General features: G+C 47.5%; 1 protein-coding gene across 1 annotated transcript in view; it reads right to left on the minus strand.

Moving 5' to 3' along the window:
• CNTLN (centlein) overlaps window positions 1–22,290 on the minus strand; it is a 1,182,709-nt gene that overhangs the window by 636,901 nt on the left and 523,518 nt on the right. The window contains exon 10 of the mRNA XM_085634784.1: window positions 16,486–16,659. Coding sequence (XP_085490910.1) covers window positions 16,486–16,659 — 174 coding nt within the window. The remainder of the gene's footprint in view (window positions 1–16,485; window positions 16,660–22,290) is intronic.

The following is a 22,290-nucleotide window of genomic DNA, read 5'->3' on the forward strand; positions in this document are numbered from 1 at the left end:
TGTGCACATCAGGAATGGATCACACCTAAAAAGGTTGTTTAAAAAATAAAAAGGAATGGATCACAACTGGGTCAACAGTAGTCCTCATGCAAAGACTACCGCTGACCCTCATGTGATCCATTCCTGTCATAGGCACTAGGCCCAGACACACAAGTGGAGTCGCGTTTTTATCGGGACAAGTGGGGGAACGTTGGGTGGGAGGAATTTTTGGGATCCCAGCACATTCATGTAGTTAACACAGTTATCAAGCTCAGAAAAAGTATCAGGTGCATTTCGGCTCCATGAGCCTTTGTCACGATGTGATGAGGTTTCGGGCATGGTCTGATGGAGTGGGTGAGTTTCCGAGGATCGAAGGCCACCATGTGTTGTCCCAGGAGGTAGAGGATGGTCCAAGGACGAGGACCTCTGTCTTCTCCGAGTTGAGCTCAAGACAGCTGTGGTTCATCCAGGCTGCGACGTCTTTCATTCCTTCCTGGAAGCTGAGTCTGGTGTCTTCGGGGTTCGCCGAGGGAGAGGATATGCTGGGTGTCGTCGGCGTAGGATACTATGCTGAGCCCATGCTGTCTAACGATGGTGGCGAGGGGGGCCATGTAGATGTTGAAGAGCGTGGGGCTGAGTGAGGATCCTTGGGGTACTCTGCAGTTGATCTCTGTGGGTTCGGAGAGGAATGGTGGGAGTCTGATCCTTTGGGTTCTGCTGGTGAGGAAGGGGCGGATCCAGTCGAGGGCGGTACCCCGTATGCCGGCGTTGTGGAGTCTGGCAGTGAGAGTGCATTAGGAGATGGTGTAGGAAGGCTGCGGAGAGGTTTAGTAGGATGAGGGCCGCAGTGTGGCCCTGGTCGAGTAGCATGCGGATGTCATCAGTGGGGGCGAGGAGGGCAGTCTCAGTGCTGTGGTTACTGTGGAATCCGGACTGTGAGGAGTCAAGGATGGCGTTCTCTTCGATGAAGCTGGTCGGCTGAGCGTTGACGAATCTCTCAGTGACTTTGGCTGCGAAGGGAAGGAGAGAGATGTGCCGGTAGTTTTTCAGGTCTGTCGGGTCAGCCGAGGGTTTCTTGAGGAGAAGCCTGACCACTGCCCGCTTCCAATCATCGGGAAAGATGCCGGATTTGAAGGAGGCATTAATGGTCCGGCATAGTTCAGGTGCTATGGCCGCCGCTGCTCTGTGGTAGATGTGCGGCAGGTAGGGGTCCGTGGGGGTTCCTGAGAGGGTTTTTTTCATGGTCGTGGTGGTGTCTTCGGTGGAAGCCGGTTTTCAAGTGGTGATGGTGGGCTAGTTGTCAGTGGTGGAGAGAAGGGAGGTGTCTGAAGTCTGTTCGCTGGAGTTGTCTTAGAGTGCCTTGATTTTCCAGTGGAAGTAGGCGCTAAGCTTGTTGCAGAGGTCCTGGGATGGTGTGACGTCCGTGGCTTCGCTGGGGGGTTTGGTGAACTGCTGTATGATGTTGAAGAGTTATTTTGCGTTGCTGGCGTTGGTGCGGATTTTGTTCTTGATAAAGGTCCTCTCGGCGTCTCTGATGCGCTGGTGGTATTCAGTCACGGCGTTCCTGTAGGTGTTTTGGTCTTCCTTTTCCTCCAGAGTTTTTTGAGGCGTCTGCAGGAGCGCCTGGCTTCATGGAGGTCGGTGGTGAACCAGGTGGTCTTCAGGGGGCGTTGTCTGACGGGGTGGCGAGCTTGTCTGAGCAGCTGGTGATCCAGTGGTGTAGTTCTTTGGCTGCAGAGTTGGTGACGGTCGTGGAGGAGGGGTGGTCGTGGAAGAGGGTGGTGTTGAGGTGTTCCTCTGTGACCTTGTTCCAGTTCCTTTGTGGTGGGCGCGGCCGGGCTTCGGTGAGGTGGTGGTGTTGAAGGTGAAGTGTACACAGTGGTGATCTGTCAAGGGGGGGCTGCGTGATGTGGCTGAAGTGGATGTTTGTCCCTCCTGCAAAGATGGGGTAGAGGATGTGTCCGGCTCTGTGGGTGGGGGGTGGTGATGAGCTGCTTTAGTCCGAGGTTGGCGAGGTTGTCCAGGAGGGTGGTGGAGTCGGGTCGCTGCTGTTGTCGAGGTGGAAGTTCAGGTCTCAGATGAGAATGTATTCCGTGGAGGCGATGGCGTGGGGGGCGACAAGATCGGCAATGGTGGCGGCGGATGAGGCGCGAGGTCCAGGGGGTCTGTAGGCGAGGGTCCCGCGCAGCATGGTTCTGGGTCTGGAAGTGGAGGTGCTATGTGTTGGAGAGGGGTCGCTTGTGCTGGAGGTGGAGAGTCGGAGGGAGCTCTTGTGCGCGATGGCGAGTCCTCCTCCACAGCAGTGGGGGCAGTCCTTTCTCTGGATCTTGTATCCGGCGGGGGTGGCGGGGGCGGAGGTGGCGTTGGTCCACGTTTCTGTGAAGAAGGCAACGTCTGGAGAGAGGGTATCGAGCAGGTCCCAGATCTCTACAGCGTGTCTGTGTTAGGAGCGCATGTTGAGGAGGATGCACGTCAGGGCTTCGGTGGTACGGGCGTCCGGCGTGGGTTCTGTGGCTGTGGGGGGCTGTCGATGGTGAAGGATTGTCGGCAGTGTCGGCAGGAGAACTGGCCGTGGGTGGTGGTTGGCGTCGCTCGCTGGCAGCTGTCATTCCTTCCGGAGTTGAGTGCGAGGAGATCAGCGGAGTTGTAGCGGTGGGAGGTCGTAGATCCAGGGTTCCTAGCGCTGGCCGCGGTCGGGTCGCAGACGGTTGCGGACGGGCTTGCCTTTGGCACCAGGCGGGAGGGAAGCGCAGGAACCAGCGGGGGGGCGAGGGGCACGGAGGGCACGGAGACAGAAGTAACACAGAGGACACAGGTACAATTACTGGCAAAATAAAAGGCTGAAAGAAGACAGAAAACTGGCACAGAAAGACAGACAGAAAAAAAAATGCCACAAAGACAGACACGGGCACAGACAGAAAAACTGGAAAATAGCACAGAGGCAGACACAGACAACAGCGGCCAGCAGAAGAGCAAGGCTCTCCCACTGACCACCAGGGATGAGGCGCAGGCAGGAGCCTGCAGGTGGAGGAGGGCCTCGAACACCTACTGAGTGAGCAGATCACAGTGCCCGGAGCGGTGGCACCTAAGAGCGGAGCTGCTGGGGGAGAACACGATTCTGTGTTGGAACATACCACTTTTAGAAAGTAGATACTTTCTTGCTTAGCCATCCTGTGTCCCTCTGCTGGGGTTGTGGATTGACTGTCTGGCTTTGGGATGACAGGGGCTGTAGAGGGGCAGTGGCTCCAGAGAGCATGATGGGTCAGGGCTGGGCTGAATAGACCTGGGCTGCGTTTAGAGCAGTGGGAGGAGATTTCCTTGCACCTAAATGGGCCTGGTCTGCCTTGCACAATGTCGTCTCCACCCCCTGCCAGGAAGCTGCACCAGTGAGGACAGAACTGGTTTGGGCTGTTTGGAACCAAGAAGACGGCCAAGAAGAAGAGTTGGAGAAGCTGTGAGGAGGGACTACCACTTTGCTGTGTGCTTTGCTGTTTTGGCCTGCAGCGGCTGCTTCTGTCTTGGGCAGTGAAAGGACTGGACTTGAACTTTCTGCAACTTCCTTTTTGTGAGTTTCTCCAAGGGCTTGAGGTAGAGCTTGCCCCCTGTTCAAGAAGTCTCAGGAACAGCAAAGACTTAAAGCTCTTCTGCCCTCAGCACTGGGGACTGTGTGTTTTTGTGCTGCAACCGAAGAAAAGCAACTTGATGCAGTCTACAATGCCGCTGCCAACTCCGTGTCCTAAAGGCACCGCAAAGGGCAACGCCGCACCACAACCCGGTCTTACCGACGACGCCACCTGATGCCGCCACCGAGGCCGCTGCTTGCACCGTGACCTGTGGGCACATCACTCCACACCGCCTTGCTTCACGCCGTTGCCCTGGTATCCCCGACGTCGCCGCTCCACGCAGACATCGCCGCCGCTGCTTGCACCGTGGTTTGAGGGCACCGCTCGTAAGTTACACAACGCACCGTCCTCATCCTGCACCGCAGCCTTGGCCTGCCAACGCTGGTGACATAGACTTCAGTTCGTCAGTGCGAAGTGCACCACTGCACTTCGCACCACAGCACCTGACAGTGAAAAATAATAAACTTATCTTGACTTCACTATTTCTAGGGTCTAGTTTGATAACAGTGGGGAAGAAAGCATTCACCAATTCAGTGAATGGATCTCAAATGTGCTAGGTGAGGCACTACCAATAAAAACTAGCAACAAGCTTCAGCAAACCACATCTGCTCCATGGTGCTCTCAAGACTTGATGTTAGCCAAAATAAAGTAGAAAAAGTTAGTGTAAAAAGTTAGAAAGGACATGGCGGTTTTCCTATGTCGAAGCAGAGAAGGAGGCATTTACTCAATGTATAAAAAGAACTGATAAAAGTGACTACGTGTGACTTTTATGATAGTAAAATTCTATCGGCCAAAAATCCTACATAAGATCTTTTCTCCGTTTACCAATCTTTTGTGAAAAATTAGTCTTTAAGGCCCCAAACCCTTATGAGTCAAAGACTCTGCTCTAAACTGGCAGAGATTATTTCAAGATAAAATTGCTGTTCTTGTTTCCTCTTTCACACCTGTTGCAATAACAGCAACGCCGCCAGAGTATGCCACCCTTCCTTTAGCTACCTGGTTGGATACATTCAGGTTTTAGGCCCTCATTCAGCACTGAAACAGTGCTTACTGGTGTTGCAAATGATATCTGTATAATCCTGGATGATGGGATCTCTGCTGCTCACGTCCTCCTTGATCTGTCGGCAGCCTTTGACACGTTCTCTCATGCGGCTCTTTTGGAGAGACTGGGTATCGGTATTCAGGGCAATTATTTTCAGAAGGTTAAGTTATTTCAGACAAGTGGAACATAGGCTGTTCAAATGGCATCGTATTGCTCAAATTTGAAAGATCTAGTCTGCATAGTTACTCAGGCCTCCACTCTCAGCTCTACAATCTAACATTTATGTGGCTCCATTGGCTTATCTGGTTGCTTCTTTTAGCTTCTAGCTTTATGGCTATGCAGCTGACACTCATAAAATTATCCGCATGAAGGGTAATCTCAGCCACCAGCAACATGAATAAAACATTGTCCAATTGAAGTAGACCGCTCGAATAAAGATAATTATTTGTGATTAAACTCTGATAAAACTGAAGTATTAGTGTTTGGCAATCAATCTTGTTGGTTCTTCCCTATGAGAGGCTTCACACCATTGAAAATGGCTGCCTGACCTCCGAACTCCGGCCTTCGGCCCCATAAGCAGAGTCATCCTGCTCCCCCTTGGGGATCCACCAGTACAGTCACCGGCAGTGCTCAGTGCAGCGGGAGAATGAAGACTTGGCAGCCGCACGGCTCCCACAAGATGGCGGCAGCCGCAACGTGATCGAGGAGGCCTGTCTCCTGAGTGGTGCTAAGCCCTGAAGCTAGGCCTGTGGGGTTGCTGCGTCCCAGGAGGAGTGAAGGGCCCCATAGTGTGATATTTGGAGTGGGGGATGGCAGGTGAAGGAGTTCAACCGGTCCAGGGGCCAGGAGCACCGGTCAGAAGCCCATAGCTTCAACAGGGATATTGCATAGGTAGTAGGCAGATAGTAACGGTAGTACAGATACACATGCCATCGCTACATCACCCACGGATTTAACCCCACTGGCGCTATCGCGCCGAAACTGATTTACATCCTCACTCAACTAAGCAGATGACTCCAAAGCATACAAAACATAGCAGGCAGCCTCCTCCCTAAACATCTTGTGGCTCGTGCTGGTCCCCAGACAGAGTAACTGAATTTGGAGGTGGCCCCAAGGGGGACCTTGGGACAGGCTTCCTTACCCCCGGCATCCCCTGGACACCCAGGAGTCAGTGGGAATCTTCGCCGGGCGAGAGGAAGAGTGGTGAGGAGACACCTTGCCTGGCGAGAGAGACCATTGGAAAGCTTGAAATCCGAGGTGAGGTGGGGGTGGGCTTCCCGTTACCGGGGACGGGTCTACGGGGGGCATGGAGCTGGCCCGTCAAGGACAGTGGGAGTGGGGAGTTGGGCTGGGGTGGCAGAGCCAAGCGTCTCCCTTTGTAAGGTGGCCCTGCGATGTCAGACGGACCACGCCAGCGGACAGGGATACAAGAACCTTGGATAGAACGGACACCCACAGGGGCCAGAACACTGGGGCATGTGGTGGGGTTCTGGGCTGGAACCCCATTGCTCTAGCCGCACAATGATGAAACCTAAGGCACAGAAGATGGGACAAATCCTCCCAATCTGAGAGGGGGTGCACCTTCGGCCAAAGGTAGTTGGAGACGAGTCCCGCATTGGAGGCCCACACCTTGGCTATTCTAGCTGCAATAAGAGAAACAAAGACTGCCTTGGAACAAAAAATAGACAGGGGTGGACCTGGACCAAGGGATTTTGAAGGTGGACCACAAGAAGCTTCCCGCTCATCGAGAGGGAAGAGACAATCGGATCTGCAGACTGGCATCAACAGAAAGCGAAACTTGGACCATGCAAACGCCCGAAGGCAGCCCAGACCAAAGCACAACCGGAGACCGAAAGGGCCAGAGTTGTGGCCGACATAAGCACCTTCGCTCACTGGACATAGGCAACAGATGGGCAGCCTCGTCGAGGGAAACGGAGGAGGAGTCCAGCGAGTCAGAGGGAAAACGAGATGGATTTGAAGGCTGTGCCCTGCCGGCCGTCACCCCACTGACAGCAGACATTCTCGTCTAAGGTTTGGCCAATGCTGGTTAGATCATATGGGGGAAGGGATCGGGTGACCCTGTGGGTCGCCCTGTGAGAATTCCTCCAGGGTCAGCAAACGGGACATTGCCATGGGGCCTTGCCCCCTCAGTATCCCTGAGGGAATCTCTCAGGGGGTTGAAAGGAAGTTTCAGGTTGCTATGTTGGGGCAACGGACACCTCGGCCTTTGAGAAGGAAGGTAGTTTAAGATCTGTGGCCTGAGTGGGTTCGGAGGGGGAGCTCAAGAGGCATGCCAAGTCACACTTTATTAACAGTTAGCCAGCACATAGGCTATTTCACATGGTGATGCATTTATCACCTTTCGTCCACCCAGTGCTAACAAATACCCGACACGACAAAACCTGAATGTTATCCTACTACAGGAAACTCATCTAGCAGGAAAAACTTGCAGGTTGCTCACACATGACAAGTACACCCTGCTCACTCACGTAAGGTTCTCAGCGGGATCCCGGGGTGTGGACATTCCGGTGCGTAAATACCTACTGGTCCTTGGTGACCAAAACATGGGCAGACTCACTTGGGTTCCAGGTCTATGGACCATGGAACGGAGAATCCCTGTTGCTGGCATCCTGGTTGCAGGCTCCCAGGGTTGCAGACTGAGGGGACAGACAGGATGGGAAGATGGATAGCAGATACGCCGAAGGCTCTGCTCTTGATTGGCAGAGATCCTAATTTGACCTTACATGCAGACAAGACAACCCTGTCTGGGGCTAGAGCCCGTCCAGACACCCGTCTCACATCCTTCCTCGAGTCCCTGGACATGGTGGATGTGTGGCGGGAGGGACACTCTGGGACTAGACAAAACACTTACGCTTCCAATCAATTGTGGTCAGTGTCTAGACTGGATTATTTCCTGACACCACAACACCTGCACAGATTTAGTCATACTGATATCTGGCCTGAGGCCTCTCAGACCACACACCCTTACTGAAACGCCTGACAACAGTCACCGTGGATATAGTGGTGGAGTGGAGGCTAGAGCCCTGGGATCGGTCAGATTGGGCCACGAGGAAACTGATTCAGGAATCCAATGACCGGTACTTTAACGAAATAAGATCGATCTGTGGGATGAAATGGGGGTGGGAGGACTTTGTCTCCCTCTATGCGGATGACATCCTGCTGTACCTGGCTGATCCAGAACACTACATTTCTCCAGTGTTGGAGAGGCTGAAGGTATTTAGCTCTTACTCGGGAATTCCGCATTAACTGGCACAATTCCATTGCATTTCCTCTCACGCAGAGGACAGCGGTGGGGAGCTAGAATTACCCCATGAAATTAAAAACAATATTCCCAGCAGGACATACTCAGCTAAACTTAATCAGTCTGTGAGCTATGTAAAAGGTGGCACAGCAATTGTCCACAGGAGTTCACACAAGTAGCGTTCACAACTGACCAACAGTAAAGTCAGTACCTTATTGTCTGCACGGATCTAGAGTCAGCGTTAGGGGGGTGGCCCTGCCCTGCCTCTTCCTGGTGATGATGGGCAAGGACGGGCCCGGTGTGTCCCGGGCCCGGCGCGTCCCGCGCCGCGGATTTTGCTGGCGCTATTTAGCGCTGTTGAGTGGACAGAAGTCCTCCCTCCTGGGAGTGGTCAGGCAGCAAAGGATCCTGGGCGTTGAAGTCCCCCAGCGGCCTCAGAGTGCAAAGCGTCCCCTGACATGTCATGCGGTATCATGTCTGTATTTCTCCCTCTTTCATAACAGCCTTCCTCCCCTAGAGGGAATCAGGGATAAATGGGAGAGTGACCTGGGCAGGTTGGAGATTGATGCCTGGGGGGGTGGCGTGCTGCGACCCCCGAAAAGTGGATATTCGAACGGTCTTCCGCCTAATCCAACTACAAATTCTGTATAGACCTTATTATATGAGGACCAGATGCTCTGCATAGGACAAATCAACTTGAATCTCTGCTTGAGGGAATGTGGGTAGAGGGATACCCTGATCCACATACAGTGGAGCTGCCCCAAAATACAGGTGTTCTGGAGTAAATTAAGACACAAGATCTTGGCAGTCTTAAAAGTCACACAACAGCATACACCGCAACTGATCACAGACACTGGACCACTATATACATCTGTTGTGCAATGTCGCCCTTATGGTGGCGAGACAAGATTTGGTCAGAAATTGGGGGTAGGACAGAATCCCATTGGTATATGCAAGGAAAGCAAATATGTACTGGTCATGAGAGCTAAGAAATGAGTGTACCAAGCGAGGGGATGCCCATGAAAATTTGAGAAAATATGGGGGCCCTGAGAAGCCACTGAAGATGTTGGGCCACCACTGTAGAGTTGAGAAGAGGGGGTCCCAGGGGAAGGGATGGACATGGAGAACTCCCTGCAAGTGGAGGGAGTGCAGGCGACACCCGCAATATGGGGGGTTGTTCGTACTCCACTGCATATGTGAATAAGGTCAATAATGTATGATGAGTGGTATGCTTCACAGGTTTGGTTACTTGTTGTATATCGTACATGAAAAACTTATTTAAAATAAAAAAAATTTAATCTGGTTGGTCCTCCTCCTCGAGGCCACAGCCATTAGGTTCCTGTCCAACCCCGACAAACACAGCTCGCAATCTGTGTGTTATATTTGACAATAAATTGTAATTTGAGCCTCACGTAAGAAAACTTATGAATAGCTGCTTCATGATTATTAAAGGGTTACAAAATAATTTACCATGTATCCCTCAACAGTCCAGACAGTTACTAATTCAAGATTTGATTATCAGCAGGCTGGACTACTGCAAAGAGCTGTATGTTCGCCGCCCTGGCTATATGATACACAAATTGCAGGTATTGCAGAACACGGCTGCTAGACTTATTTGTGTTTCGGAACTTTGACAGCATATCAGCATATAGAAGGAAATTATATTGGCTCCTGGTAAAGAAGACATGCTAGCTTTGTATATGCCATATGACTTACTTCCCCAAAAGTGGTAAATATATTTTGTCTATGTTCAAAACATATAACCCATCAAAATGGTATCGTTTCTCATCTGCAAATCTAAGCCAAAGTTTCGTAGGACAAAAACAGATGGACGTGACTTTTCAGTAGTCACGGCACAAGCATAGAATAAGCTGCCCACTGAGCTTTCATCTCAACATTTTAAAGTTTTGCAAGTCCTTAAAAATCTACCTATTTAATGAACTGTAATTGTACTTCCCTTCGAACTTCAGGTTACCTTTTCTATATTAGCAATGTTTAACTGCCTTATATCCGTGCCAGGACACTCATGGGTAATTGAGAGATTAATAAAATAAGGAGGTCAGTCAGCTGACCCTTCGAGTCACCCTGAGTAGCCTGGGATCAAAGCAAGTAAGTCCATTCTTCCTTCTTCTGACAGTAAGGCAGTCCTTCTGGCAGGCGGACAGTCCTTCTGAGTCTTCCATAGGTCCCAGCGTGCTCTCGAGTGGATCTGAGGGTTCTATTTGTATAACTGGTGGCAGCCTTTGTGTGTGGAGTTCCCCTGGCCTACCCCCAAAACTGGTTCTGGTCAGTTCTTCCCCTGTCCTGGCTCTAAAATGTTTAGGGTGGCAAGGGCAGGCCTGGTGTCAAACTCCTTTGTGTATGCTGCAGGCAAGGTACTCTGAGATATAATTAGGGTATTGTAAAGCTCCTCCACAGCCGTCCTGCCAGGAAGACCCTCTCCTAGCTACACCCAAGTCCCATTGTTTACTGTCTGGGCCCAATCCACATTCTTGACGGGGAACCATTACCATACCCAGGCGCTTGAAACTTCTAGGAAGGCCCCAAAAACGTAGGGCATCAAAATGTCAACTGTCTAAAACTGGCATTTTCGAAATTGGAATCTAAAATTCAACATTACCATTAAAGAGGATTTTAGATTGCAACTCATTTGAGTGTAAACAGTATTTCTCCATCTCCTCCTATTCTGTAGTTATGCACCTGTTAATTGAAATAAGGTAATCCAGTCTATGGGGGAGATAGGTCTCACAACAGGGAAAAACAACTATAGGAGTTTTTCACTGAAAGGACGAGAAAAAATTAAAAACACATGCCCTACTTTCGTAAATACCATGCACCCCACCCTATGAGACTTTAGGGCCTAATTTAGGGGTGTCCTATAAGTATGGAAAAGGAAGTTAAAAGCCTGGTAAAAGGTTTATTAAGGTCGGAATTGCAGTTTAAAACTGCAGTGGCAACCCTAGATATGTTTTACAGTGCTATCTTAGTGGGTAGCACAATGAGTGCTGCTATCCACTAGTAGCATTTCATTTATAGGCCGTGGGTGCAGGTAGTACCATTTAGTAAGGACTTACAAATAAATTAGAGGTGCAAAATGCAAGTAGGGCAATTTTAGCATGTTGTCCTAATGCCAACAAAAACAAGTTCAAAACAGGAGTGAAGGCAAAACGTTTAGGGGAATACCACGCCAAAGATGTCAGGTCCATCAGTAGTCCTGCAGCATACAATATAGAATAAGGTGTACAGGGGCCATATCTTGTACATTATGATGTGAGAATGGGGGGCGGGGGTCCTTTTCTCAGGCCCAGAGGGTAGAGAGGTCCTTCCACTATACAGAAAGAATACACCCTTCATATCTATTAGTACAAACAAAAAGGTATCCCACATGTTGTATATGAAGTGCTGGACAATGCTAGTCCTCACTATGGCACAGCGTTCCTAGAAGCTGGGAAGGAAAAACTTCCTTTTCTTTAAATAACCCTCACACACACTAGTAGTGTCATGCTTCATCATTGGGTTGACCCGGGCTCCGAAAGGTCAGGGTGGGCTTAACCATCTTCCAGGGAACAGTTGTAAGAAAAAGACCAGGGGGCATAATGTGGAGATTAAAATTCCCTCGACTACTCCAAGATATCCCTTTATTGGTGGAGTGGTCAGGGATGTTAAAACTAAAAATATGTGGAGTGTTAGGATATGATGTTCCTTAGACCCTAAACCAACATGTTTCAGCCTTACGCTATGGCCTAAATAGGTCAGGGGCTTTCGTCAGGGTGATGTGGTTCACCGCCCCAGTGGATTCAGCTCCTTAAGTTATTTTAAATCTATAAATGTGTTGCATGCAACTTCCTGCATGCTTGGGCAATATATATACTTACCCTTTTTTTTCTTTTTCAAGTCCAACCTTTAATTTAAAAATGGCCATATTACCACTGGTACTCATAGTACTTCTTGTTATGAAAGCCAGTACATCATCTAGAATCCCCACATGATGAAGTGGTGGTCACAGTGGGAATTCCATGTTATCCACCCATTCATAATTCATGGAGTACCTGTAAATGAACCTTTCTTAACAAGTCTCCTTCGGTAATACACACATCGCGCTTCACACTAATTTAGTATCATCTGAATCACAATAGCCTTAATGGTTAGTACCGGTTTGATAATGAAAACCTCCGTTCCCAAGTAAGAGCATTAGCATCCTTCGCTCAAAACATAATTCTTTGTATATGTGATATGCATATCAGGTGTCATTAATTGCGTAATCTTTGCATCCATCGTGTGGTGGTTACACACACTCGACAGAAACGTATAAACTCACCCACTGGTGTTGGACTTTCTGTTTCTCTGGAGTGGGAGGGTCTATGTTTTTTTCAGCAACAATTTGAGGGGAAAAATCGACACAAGAGAAGGTGGATAAACAATCACAATGTGGCACACAACATTCCGTGGCTCAAGAGCGCATTTACACCAAAACTTATTTCATCGAGGTATATGTCTTTGAAGATGCAGTGATAAAAGAAGTGGAAAAACTCAGGGCTAGAAAGTGCAAGTTCCACAATCTCAGCAAAAAGGAACAAGAGGCTTTGAAGTCCATCAGTAACAGGATCAAACCAGCAGATAAGGGTGGCATCATTGTCATCCAAGATCAAAAAGAATACAGAGGAGCCTGCCTAAACCAACTTGAAGCTTGAGAGGCATTACAAGCAGTATTGGGTGATATGACTTGCCACAACAGCACCTGCTAAAGGTATCTTTACTTAATCGGAGTTGGGTCTCCATGAACACAGATCAAAAAGAGGCATGATGAGCATCTACAGAAGTGCTTCCAGACCTTTTTAGAACCACGACCCAATTTTAACCTTTACCTGGCTTGTAACCATCACAACCTTGACCATGACCTTCAATTTCGGACAGTATTTAAGATATTGATCTGCCCGTAAGTGGCAGATGGTGAATTGCACTGGAGTCTGGAGCTTGAACACTTTGCACAGTAGGGTGCTGGCCTGTGGCATCTGTTCACTAAAAGCACAAGGCTTCTGAAAAGTCTTGTTATGAATGCACAAAATTTTAGCAAATTTGAGAAGCCCCTTCTACAGGCCTGAGGGGTATGCTCCCCGGGGCTTATAATGGCTCGAGGAGGGGGCAGCGTGCTCCCTCCCCTTAATAAAAGAAAGTACCCCCAGCTGCCATTTTTCTTTCCGGAGACGCGCTGGATCACAGCAGTAACTGAAGATTAGGGTTTGTTTATGGCCCCAGGGGGTCCCCCCAATGGGGCCTAAGTGGGAAGGAAATCACTAACATATCCCCTTATAATATTTTTTATTTTTACATGTTCAGGACAGCGTAAAGTTAGATGTCCATCGCCGTGCAGCAAGGCCCTTTACCTCAAACCCCCATACCCTGCCCCGCAGGCACGTGCTGCTGACTATGTGATGTAACAGTATAAAAGATGTCATTGTAAATAAGGCAGACCTGCTTTGTCAAGGGGTCAGAACACCAAATGCAGAGCTACTGTATTTATCAAGGGATCAGCACATCAACATATATAAAACAGACCTATTGCCTTTGTAAAAAAAATCACCAATAACTATAATCAAATGTATATTTTATAAAATCACATATTGCAATGTTTAATGAAAGCGATTGTTAAAATTATTTTTAATAAAGCCTTACCAAAAAAAAAAAACGTCTGGATCTTTTTTTTCTAACATTTTTCATGCAACTAAATTCAATCATAGAATCCACCATAAGAGTTCCATGTCCCCCAGCAGAAGCTCACAAAGCTCCACCTCACACTGCTTTAAAAAATATGGTAAGCTCTCCGGGGGTCATGGATTCAGTGACCTAGGAAACTTACTGTATTTTTTTTTTTAAATGTTGCTGAAGGGTTACTGTACTCCCTGCAGCACCCCACAACATTAAATAAAAAAAAATATTGGTGGAGCCCCTGCCACTTCTAGGAGCACCACCAAGAAGACAAAATATAATTTACAATGCTGTAGGGCATTATGAGGAGCTCCTTGAATGGAACTGTAAATAATAAATGAGCAACTCCTGCTGTTCATTTCTTTTGTTTCTCTGTTTTTTTGGATGCCTCAGTGCCCATCCAAGGCCAACAGGAGCCAGCATCTTCTTTTTTTAAAGTTGATGCCCCAGTACCTACCTGAGGCAACCACAAGAGCTTAAATCGTAGGGGAACCTGAGGGGAGTCCTAGTGCCCCTGCAGCCCTAGTACCCATAATGGTACTGGCGGGAGGCAATTTTTTATTCTGCACCCGCCTGGGCAAGAGCAGCATTTTTCCCTACCCAGGCGGGTGCAAATATGTGCTACCTGAGCAGGAGAGTGCAGGCAGGGAATACAAGTTGAATTACCTGCATGCACTCTCCCAGGCAGGGAACACAGCAGAGTCCCCGGGGATGAGGGGGTCCCCTGGACACTGCACCTTCTCATCGGGTCTCGGGGTGAGATCTTCGGGGCAGGTGAACTGCACAGGAAGTGGAGGCCAGACCACCCCCCTCCGCAAACGTTTTGACTTAGTTCCAGGGGATTGGGTCCCCTGAGCCCTCAGGAGGCTCGGGGAGAGGGCTGCACGCCCCCTTTTCTAAATTATAAAACTGGTCCCAGGGGATAAGGTCCACGGAGCCTTTAAAATCCTTGGCAAGGGGGCCTCTCCGCATCCCCAATACAAAATATTCCCCGGGCCATAGTCCACCCTAGAAGGCTCATATATAAAATGCGTGGGAGTTTGCATTTTTTTAAAAATTAGTGCTGGGGATCTGCGCATCTTCCGTGGATCCACGGTGCAGGTGGGAAAAAATGCATTTTTTTTACCTCAGAGGAACCTCCACGCCCCCCCCCCCATCTTACCTAGGGGAGCACATTATCCGTTCCCTGCCCCCATATATGTTTTTTTAGTGCGTGTGTTATTTTGTTTTTACAGGACATGAGACAGAGTCCTTGAGTCAAAAAATAGCTGTCACCATTGTTGATGTGGTGGAAGCCAAACAGAGCTTATGTTGAGATATGCTAGATCGGCAAACCCTTTGCCGTGTGAAATAAACAAATATTTTTTATCTTAATTTCCCCAAAACTGCTGAACGGATTTACACCAAATCACAAACAGCATGCTTTCTGAGTAAATATCAAGCTTCCTGCCAAATTTGGTGTAATTCTGTTTAGCCATTTTTGCAGTATCACTGTGGGGGGAAACAGTATTTAAGGGCCCCCTTTTCTTGGCCCCCATTTGAAGGATCACCCTGAAACTTTTGAGGAAGAAATTAAGTTGGGTGAAACACCTTTTTGGGGACAGTTTCATGAAGGTTCATCAAATGGCGCAAAAGTTATTAGCAAACCAAAAAAAAAAAAATCAATATACTTTGGAAGTGTGGTCCTAATTATAACTACCCACTATCTCTTGCTAATTGGTAAATTATTATACATATATTTTTTTAATCCGTTTTATATAGCATGAACACGGCCATTGGAGAGCTTTAAACAAGTACTAGATTACATTACATAAAGATCATATTAATTTTATTACAAGTATGGTGTGTATGTAATTTGCCCAGAATCAAAGGATGTTGAGCTAATGCCGGGAATTTAACCTGGTTCTCCAAATCAAAAGTCGGCAGCTCTGGCCATTAGGTCACATCCATTTTTCTCAAACACAAACAGAAGTGGTATGGTTGGGTATGACTACTTTCAGTGAGCACATTCTCAGTTACAGTTGCTTTGTAAAGTAAGACAACAGCAGCAACTAATACTAGAAGTTTCTCCTGGAGTTTTGCTTTGAATACTTGAAAGGGTTTGTTTTAAAACTAGGCTTATGGACATGACATTGTTGAGCATCTTTGCACTGGTGTACAAACACAGCTAATCATTTACAATTTTACATAGTGACCAGGACGTTGGAACTGCACCAAAAATCGGCTCGCTGCCCACCAGTGGATTCAGACCCACATTTTGGGAAAAGATGGTCTGGAGAGAGCATTCGGTGTTAGGCCATAACTGCAAAAATGCTACAGCTTCCAGAGAACATGAGCTCCAAAGATGCCAGCCACCAACGCATTTAACTCTTCATGACCCTGCCTGTATTAGAATCCTAAACTACAAGTGCACATGGTTTGCAGAGTACTGAAACGGCACAGGCAACTTGCATGGATCATCTTTCGAATATTGGGACATACATGAATCACATTAATTAAAATCAGAAGCTTTGAGACACAAATGAGCGTTCAGGGAATAAGAAGCAGGAAGAAGGATGAAACCTTGTTGAGCATAAAAATATTAAAAAACAAAAGAGAAAAATAGTGCACCAGTACTAGTTCTCAAGTTCAAACGTTCAGCCCCTTCAAAGAACGGATGGAGTTATTTTTTTTTTAGCTGCGTAAAATGTTCTAACATTTATTTTAATTAAATGCTGCAACATAGCTCAAGTTGCATAAAGTGAAGTTTGATCAATAAAACTAAACTTACACACAAAGGATACTTCTGAGTCACACAGGGAATATGTTTTCTTTTAGAAGCTACATTTTAAGAAAATGTTTACAAAGTTTTAAAAAGTAGTTACACATCTTACCTTATTTTTTGTCCCAGCTCTTGTTATGGTAGTGTCAAGGGCATCTTCAGAGCAACTACTTTGTTCTGTTAGCTGGAGATTTGCTGAATGTAGTTTATCTTGAAGAATCTTTATTTCGGATTTCTGGGAAGCTATTACGAGTTCCAATTCAGTACATGCAAGCTGCTCGGGTTCCTAAAAGCAAAGAAAAACACGAAATCAAAGTTATTTAATTACTACTATTTAAATAGCACATGAATCCCATCTTTGAAGTTTACATTGTAGATTTAGTCCGTGTCTAAAAGAAAGTCGGCATTGCGCAATCACAGTTACACTGCTGTTTGCTTTCGTCTTTGATGTAGGGCCATAGAATCTGTATTGAGGATGTAGGGCTCAATACAGATTCTATGGCAGGACCGGAGGCTTCAGATTAGGCTGCAACTTTCTCCATTTATTACTCCAGCAGCGTTATCAAACACAATAACAATAAACTACATTTCCCATGATTTACAGGGAAATAGAAACTGAGAAAAGGTCCAACAGCATTGTCCAATCCTGAGGCAGGGATCCCCATAACTTCCTCTGAGGACGCGCTATCCTCCTCTTTCTTCGCTGCTCCAGCAGCACCGAGTTAAGTGTTTTGCCTTCTCCACATGTTTGCTTGTGTGATGATCAATTAAGTTTTCTTTTCTGTGGTTTTATTGCCTACGCGCATTTGGTATTTGTGCCACTAACAGTAGACGTGCACGGCGGTATTTGCTGTTCAATTACGACGGTGGGAGTCAGGGCCGGACTGGGAACCAAAACCGGCCCTGGCAAAGTGCTCGGCCGGCCCACCGGGTCTTGGGGGTGCCGCCGAGCTCTTTGCCAGGGCCGGTTTCGGCCGATTTTGTTACAGGGCCGATTTTGCAGCTATGCTGCAAAACTGGCCCTGTGACAAAAACGGCCCCCAGGGGCCAAAAACCGGCCCCCACCCGTGCGGCGCACCGGGGGATTGCCCGGTGCCCGCTACGGCCAGTCCGGCCCTGGTGGGAGTGTCTCTCGCTCCTTCGCGGTCACTGCAAGGCTCTCTGGCGGGCAGCCCTCACGCCACTAGGGGACCGCGCATTTCGTTTAACGTGCTTGGCACGTCTCTACCCCCGCAGGGTCAGCGAGTCTCGTTTTCCGCCTGTCATTTGCGGAGAGGCTCGCACGGCCGTGCGCGTTTGTGTTTTCACGCGGAGGAAGGTTTTTCTTGCCTTTTACCATTACCTATATAAGCGTTCAACAGACGCTTTGGCCATTTGAATAGAGAGCCCCTGCCTGGAGCCTGAACACCTGCGAACCGGGTAAGACATATTTCAATTATGAGGGACCAGCCCAGGCAGGCAATTACCCTCAGAACCAGTAGGGAGCAGTGGTCCCAGCCCATACTAATCTAATTACTTAGCTTTTACAGGGTTTACCCTACAATTAACCCCTTGATCCTATCTAGCAGGCCCCCCGAGCTACCCTGACCAGCTGCCCACCGGGGACCCGGACGAGTCCCCCAGACCTCTGATTGGGATGGGGACTTGGACCGGTCATGGCGCCCGGCTAGAGTAGATCAGACCGCAGTTCCCCAAGCAGACAACGATATGTTGAACCAAGATGACCTTTACATCCAAGGTCGGCGGAATGGGTTCCTGCCCCTAAGGTAGCAGCCTATATGGCGGCCAGGCTTCGTAAGCCTCTTGACAAGGAAGCAGGAGCTGCCTAAGAGCAGAATGCCCAAGGCCAGCTCTGGAGGGGAAGGTTGCCGTAATGCCAGAAGTGGACCCTAAGATGGCCAAGTTTGTGGTGACCCTAAGAAAGGAATAGATCGGTTTTGGCGGGCATGGCAGGATAAACTCCTGGATACCGTGGGCCCCCTAGCTAAGATTCTAGACATGGCAGAGGACGCCAAGGCCTCGGGCAGTCTCATCTCCCCTGAAACCCTCTCTAGCTGGGCGCAAAGGGCTACCATTTTTCTTGGAAATGCGAATGCGGCGAATTCTACGGAACGCCGCAGGACTTTGTTGATAAAGATTGACCCTAATCTAGGAGAATTGCCCGCCTCTGAGGCTGGACCGGTAGCGGAGGGTAATCTCTTCGGAGACCCTTTTGTCAAGTGTATTAGGAATATTTGTAAACACATTTAATTCTCTGGACCAGTCCCAAACGTCCATTAAAAGCATATTCACCCCGCATGTTTTTGTCGCAGCCAGTCGTGTCAGGGGGTGCTCGACCGGCCGTCCCTACAGACAAGCCTCCTACAAGTCTGCAGAACCACGACGAGGACAGTGGCAAGACCCTGAGAAATTTGGGAACTTCTACCCCACCAAATCGTATCCACGCTGAAGGGGTGGCAGAGGAAGAGGGAATGGCTCCTACAACAACCAACAAGGTGAGAGTACAGGACTCGGGAAGTATAAAAATAGGGGGCAGATTGCAATTTTGTCTACACAATTGGCTTTCGCTAACCTCGGATGCCTGGGTCTTGCAGACCGTGCGAGGTTTTCAGGTAGAGTTTTTTGAGTTCCCCACTCAACTAGCTCGCCTAAAGCGTTCTCGAGGGAACAGATAGAACTGATAGACGGGAAGATCTTGGATCTTTTGCAGAAAGAAGCGATTGCCCCAGCAACCCTTCACCCGCAAGGCTTCCTCAGTAAAAAAGAAAATTGTGGAGAAACGGGATGGAGGCTCAAAGAATTAAATGAGTGGCTAGTTTACCGTCACTTCAAAATGGAGGATATATACCTCCTCAGGGACCTGTTTCAATCTCAGGTGTGGATGGTCCACCTGGATCTCAAAGATGCATATCTTACGATACCAATCTTTCCCCCTCACAGGCGTTTTCTACAGTTCCAATGGAAATATCAGGTTTTTGAATTCACCTCCCTTCCTTTCGGACTATCTTCCGCTCCGTGGTGCTTCACCAAGGTGATGAAACCGGTGGTGAAACACCAGATCAGAAGGGGTCAGATTACTAATCGACCTGGACGATATACTCATTATGAGTCAATGTCCCCAATTGTTACTCGCCCAACTGCAACAAGCAGTAAGTCTTCTGGAATCTCTGGGCTTCGTGATAAAAAAATCCAAGTCCAACCTTATTCCCTCTCAAAAGATGCAATTCTTCAGCTTTATGATAGACTCTGTCAATGCGACTATCTCTGCCTTCTCGCAAGATATCCAAAACCAGACCGGAACTGCGACGTACGCTAGTGAAACTCAAAATGGCCTTACGCCACCTAGCCAGGGTGGTGGGCCTTTTGTCGTCATCAATTCAGGCCATATTCCCGGGACATCTCCACTACAGGGCCCTCCAACGTCTCAAATATTCACACCTCTGGAAGGACCTCACCTACTCCCCGTTTGTGCCCCTCACGGAGGATGCCAAGACCGAGCTACAACGGTGGATTTCCCACATGGAAGCCTGGAACGGACGGGCTATCTTCAGATCCCAGCCCGATCTACTAATAGAGTCTGACACCAGTGGTTCAGGCTGGGGTGCCCGGTGTGGAGTTATCTGTACCTGCGGAAAATGGTCATCCACCGAGAAGGGCCTTCACATCAATTGCCTAGAGCTGATGGCAGGGCTTTTGCGGTGAAATGCTGGACAAAGGACAGGGCCCAATGCTCAAAATGGACAATGTTGCTGCGATCCGCTGCATCAATCACCTAGGGGGGACAAGGTCCAAGGCCCTTTCAGATCTGGCACGGGATCTCTGGGAATATTGTCTGTTCAACCAGAAGCGCTTTCGGAGGATCATCTTCCGGGAGCATCCAATAAGGTTACGGATTGGTTCTCACGTCACTGGAAAGACACCAGTTTGTGGAAACTTCATCCTAAGGTATTCCAGGAACTCCAATTTCGGTTGGGCCCCTTCTCGATACACTGTGAGAAGTTGGCCTGGCATATGCTGGTCACTAGTTATAGTGGCCACCTTGCACCAGTCCAATTCGACTCTTATGGTAGATAGGTTTAAGACCACCTTTTAAAGAAAGCTATCCTAGTGGTAGCTGTGGAGAGCAGCCTTCAGGCTAAGTCTCTGAGGAATGTAAAGCAGCTTGTTTTACCTTATAATCTCTTGAATTACCAAATGAAAAGGACACCACACAGGTATATATATCAAATATATATGTATTTATTTCTAGATACACTCTACTAATCTCTTTATGAGATTAGAACCCAGATACACATTCCCCTGGCAATATCTTTGAACCTTTTTTTACTTACTGTGCCATCAAATCGTTAATAGCATTACATCGAACATCAGGTACCGAGTTAGACCTTTACACACAGCTGTTCATCCTTCGTATTATTATCGCTCTCCTTACATATTGCTTTTGGTTATTACAGGCTGTTAGTTCCATTTCCCGATAACCATTCCACCTCTTATCTGTCCGTTAGGCTGCGACTTGAAGTAAGCATTATTAATTTTTTCAGCATCCATTCACTTTGTTCCCCCCTCCTATTATTGTTTGTTATGAATACCTGTCTGTTTCAATTTCAAATATTGCACCCTTAGTTGTTCTATCACTCATATATCCCAGTTCTTCTTTCTCCCTCACACCTTGTCCTCCTTTATCTACTGTTGCCACCTTTTTTCCCCCCCTTTTTCCCTCTCAGCTTCCCATCTAAGCTCTCATTATCCTTATCTGCATCCATCAGATAGACATGCATTAATGATATGCACAATGTAAATGTCATCTCTCTTTTTTTATCTTCGTTCGAATTCATATTTGTGATAAGTGTCCATTAGATCTTATAGCCAAAATTTGTTGTAAAAGTCATAAAAGAAATAATCACTCATGTAACATTATTTTCAGCATTTGCTTTTTTAATTTACAGGAATTGTGGCTTTTCCTGACGAAGGCGTACTTTTTGCCGAAACGCGTGTAGAAGATAATTATATGGCCACTGACTTGTTTTCATTCTCATTTGTAATTTGATGAATATTACTATATTGAATGTTTATATTATGTATAAATGCATTGTCGAATTGTTTTTTTTAAATTATACACTTTTCTCTGATTCTGTGAGAATCATATTAACAATAAAAATCATTGTGAAATTTTTAAAGAATGTTTTGGCTACACTAATTGGACACGCCTTAGATATCATTTCACTAAATATACCAATTGCCTAGGAAGTTACTATTGCACTGTGTTTTACCCTGTCCTAGGAATTATACTTTATTTCCTCATATTCAGGGGGTCCTTGTTATTTGCGTAGGATTACCCACAGCCTGTCTGTGCGGGACTGTTCTCACTAATTCAGATATTGATTCCCAGTTGATTCAGTTCTAATTGTGCATATCGATAATACATCAATAATTGTCTGTACTTTTTCACTATATTCCATTTTTCTTTATCCTTTCCCCATACCCCTTCTTTTCCCCCTCCCCCCCCCCCCTTTCTTTCCTTTTCCTTCACTTTTCCCATTGATATTTGTCACTTTTCATTTTCCTTTATCAATCCCCATTCATCCTCAGTTCTCCCGATCTTTTGACATTATGGCCCAACTCAAATGTTTTGGCTTTTCAGATGAAGATTTTGCCACTCTTATAGGAACCAGTAGCTCGTTTGGTAACAGCTCGAAATCTAGTACTCACACTAATGATGATATCAACAAACTAGTAGATCTTAAAAAGAAATTAAAAAGAATGGAAGCGCATGGCGAATTCATGTTAGAATACTTAAAAGCCGGCATTATACCTCAAGGCTTACGAGTATGCAACATCCCAGGACTTTTTGTCCAATACAAGGAATTTTTACACAAATGGAGCATGATTGCTAACAGATGCTCAAGAGACCTCATGA

Source organism: Triturus cristatus, chromosome 2_1 (genome assembly GCF_964204655.1).
Source record: "Triturus cristatus chromosome 2_1, aTriCri1.1, whole genome shotgun sequence".
Lineage (NCBI taxonomy): Eukaryota > Metazoa > Chordata > Amphibia > Caudata > Salamandridae > Triturus > Triturus cristatus.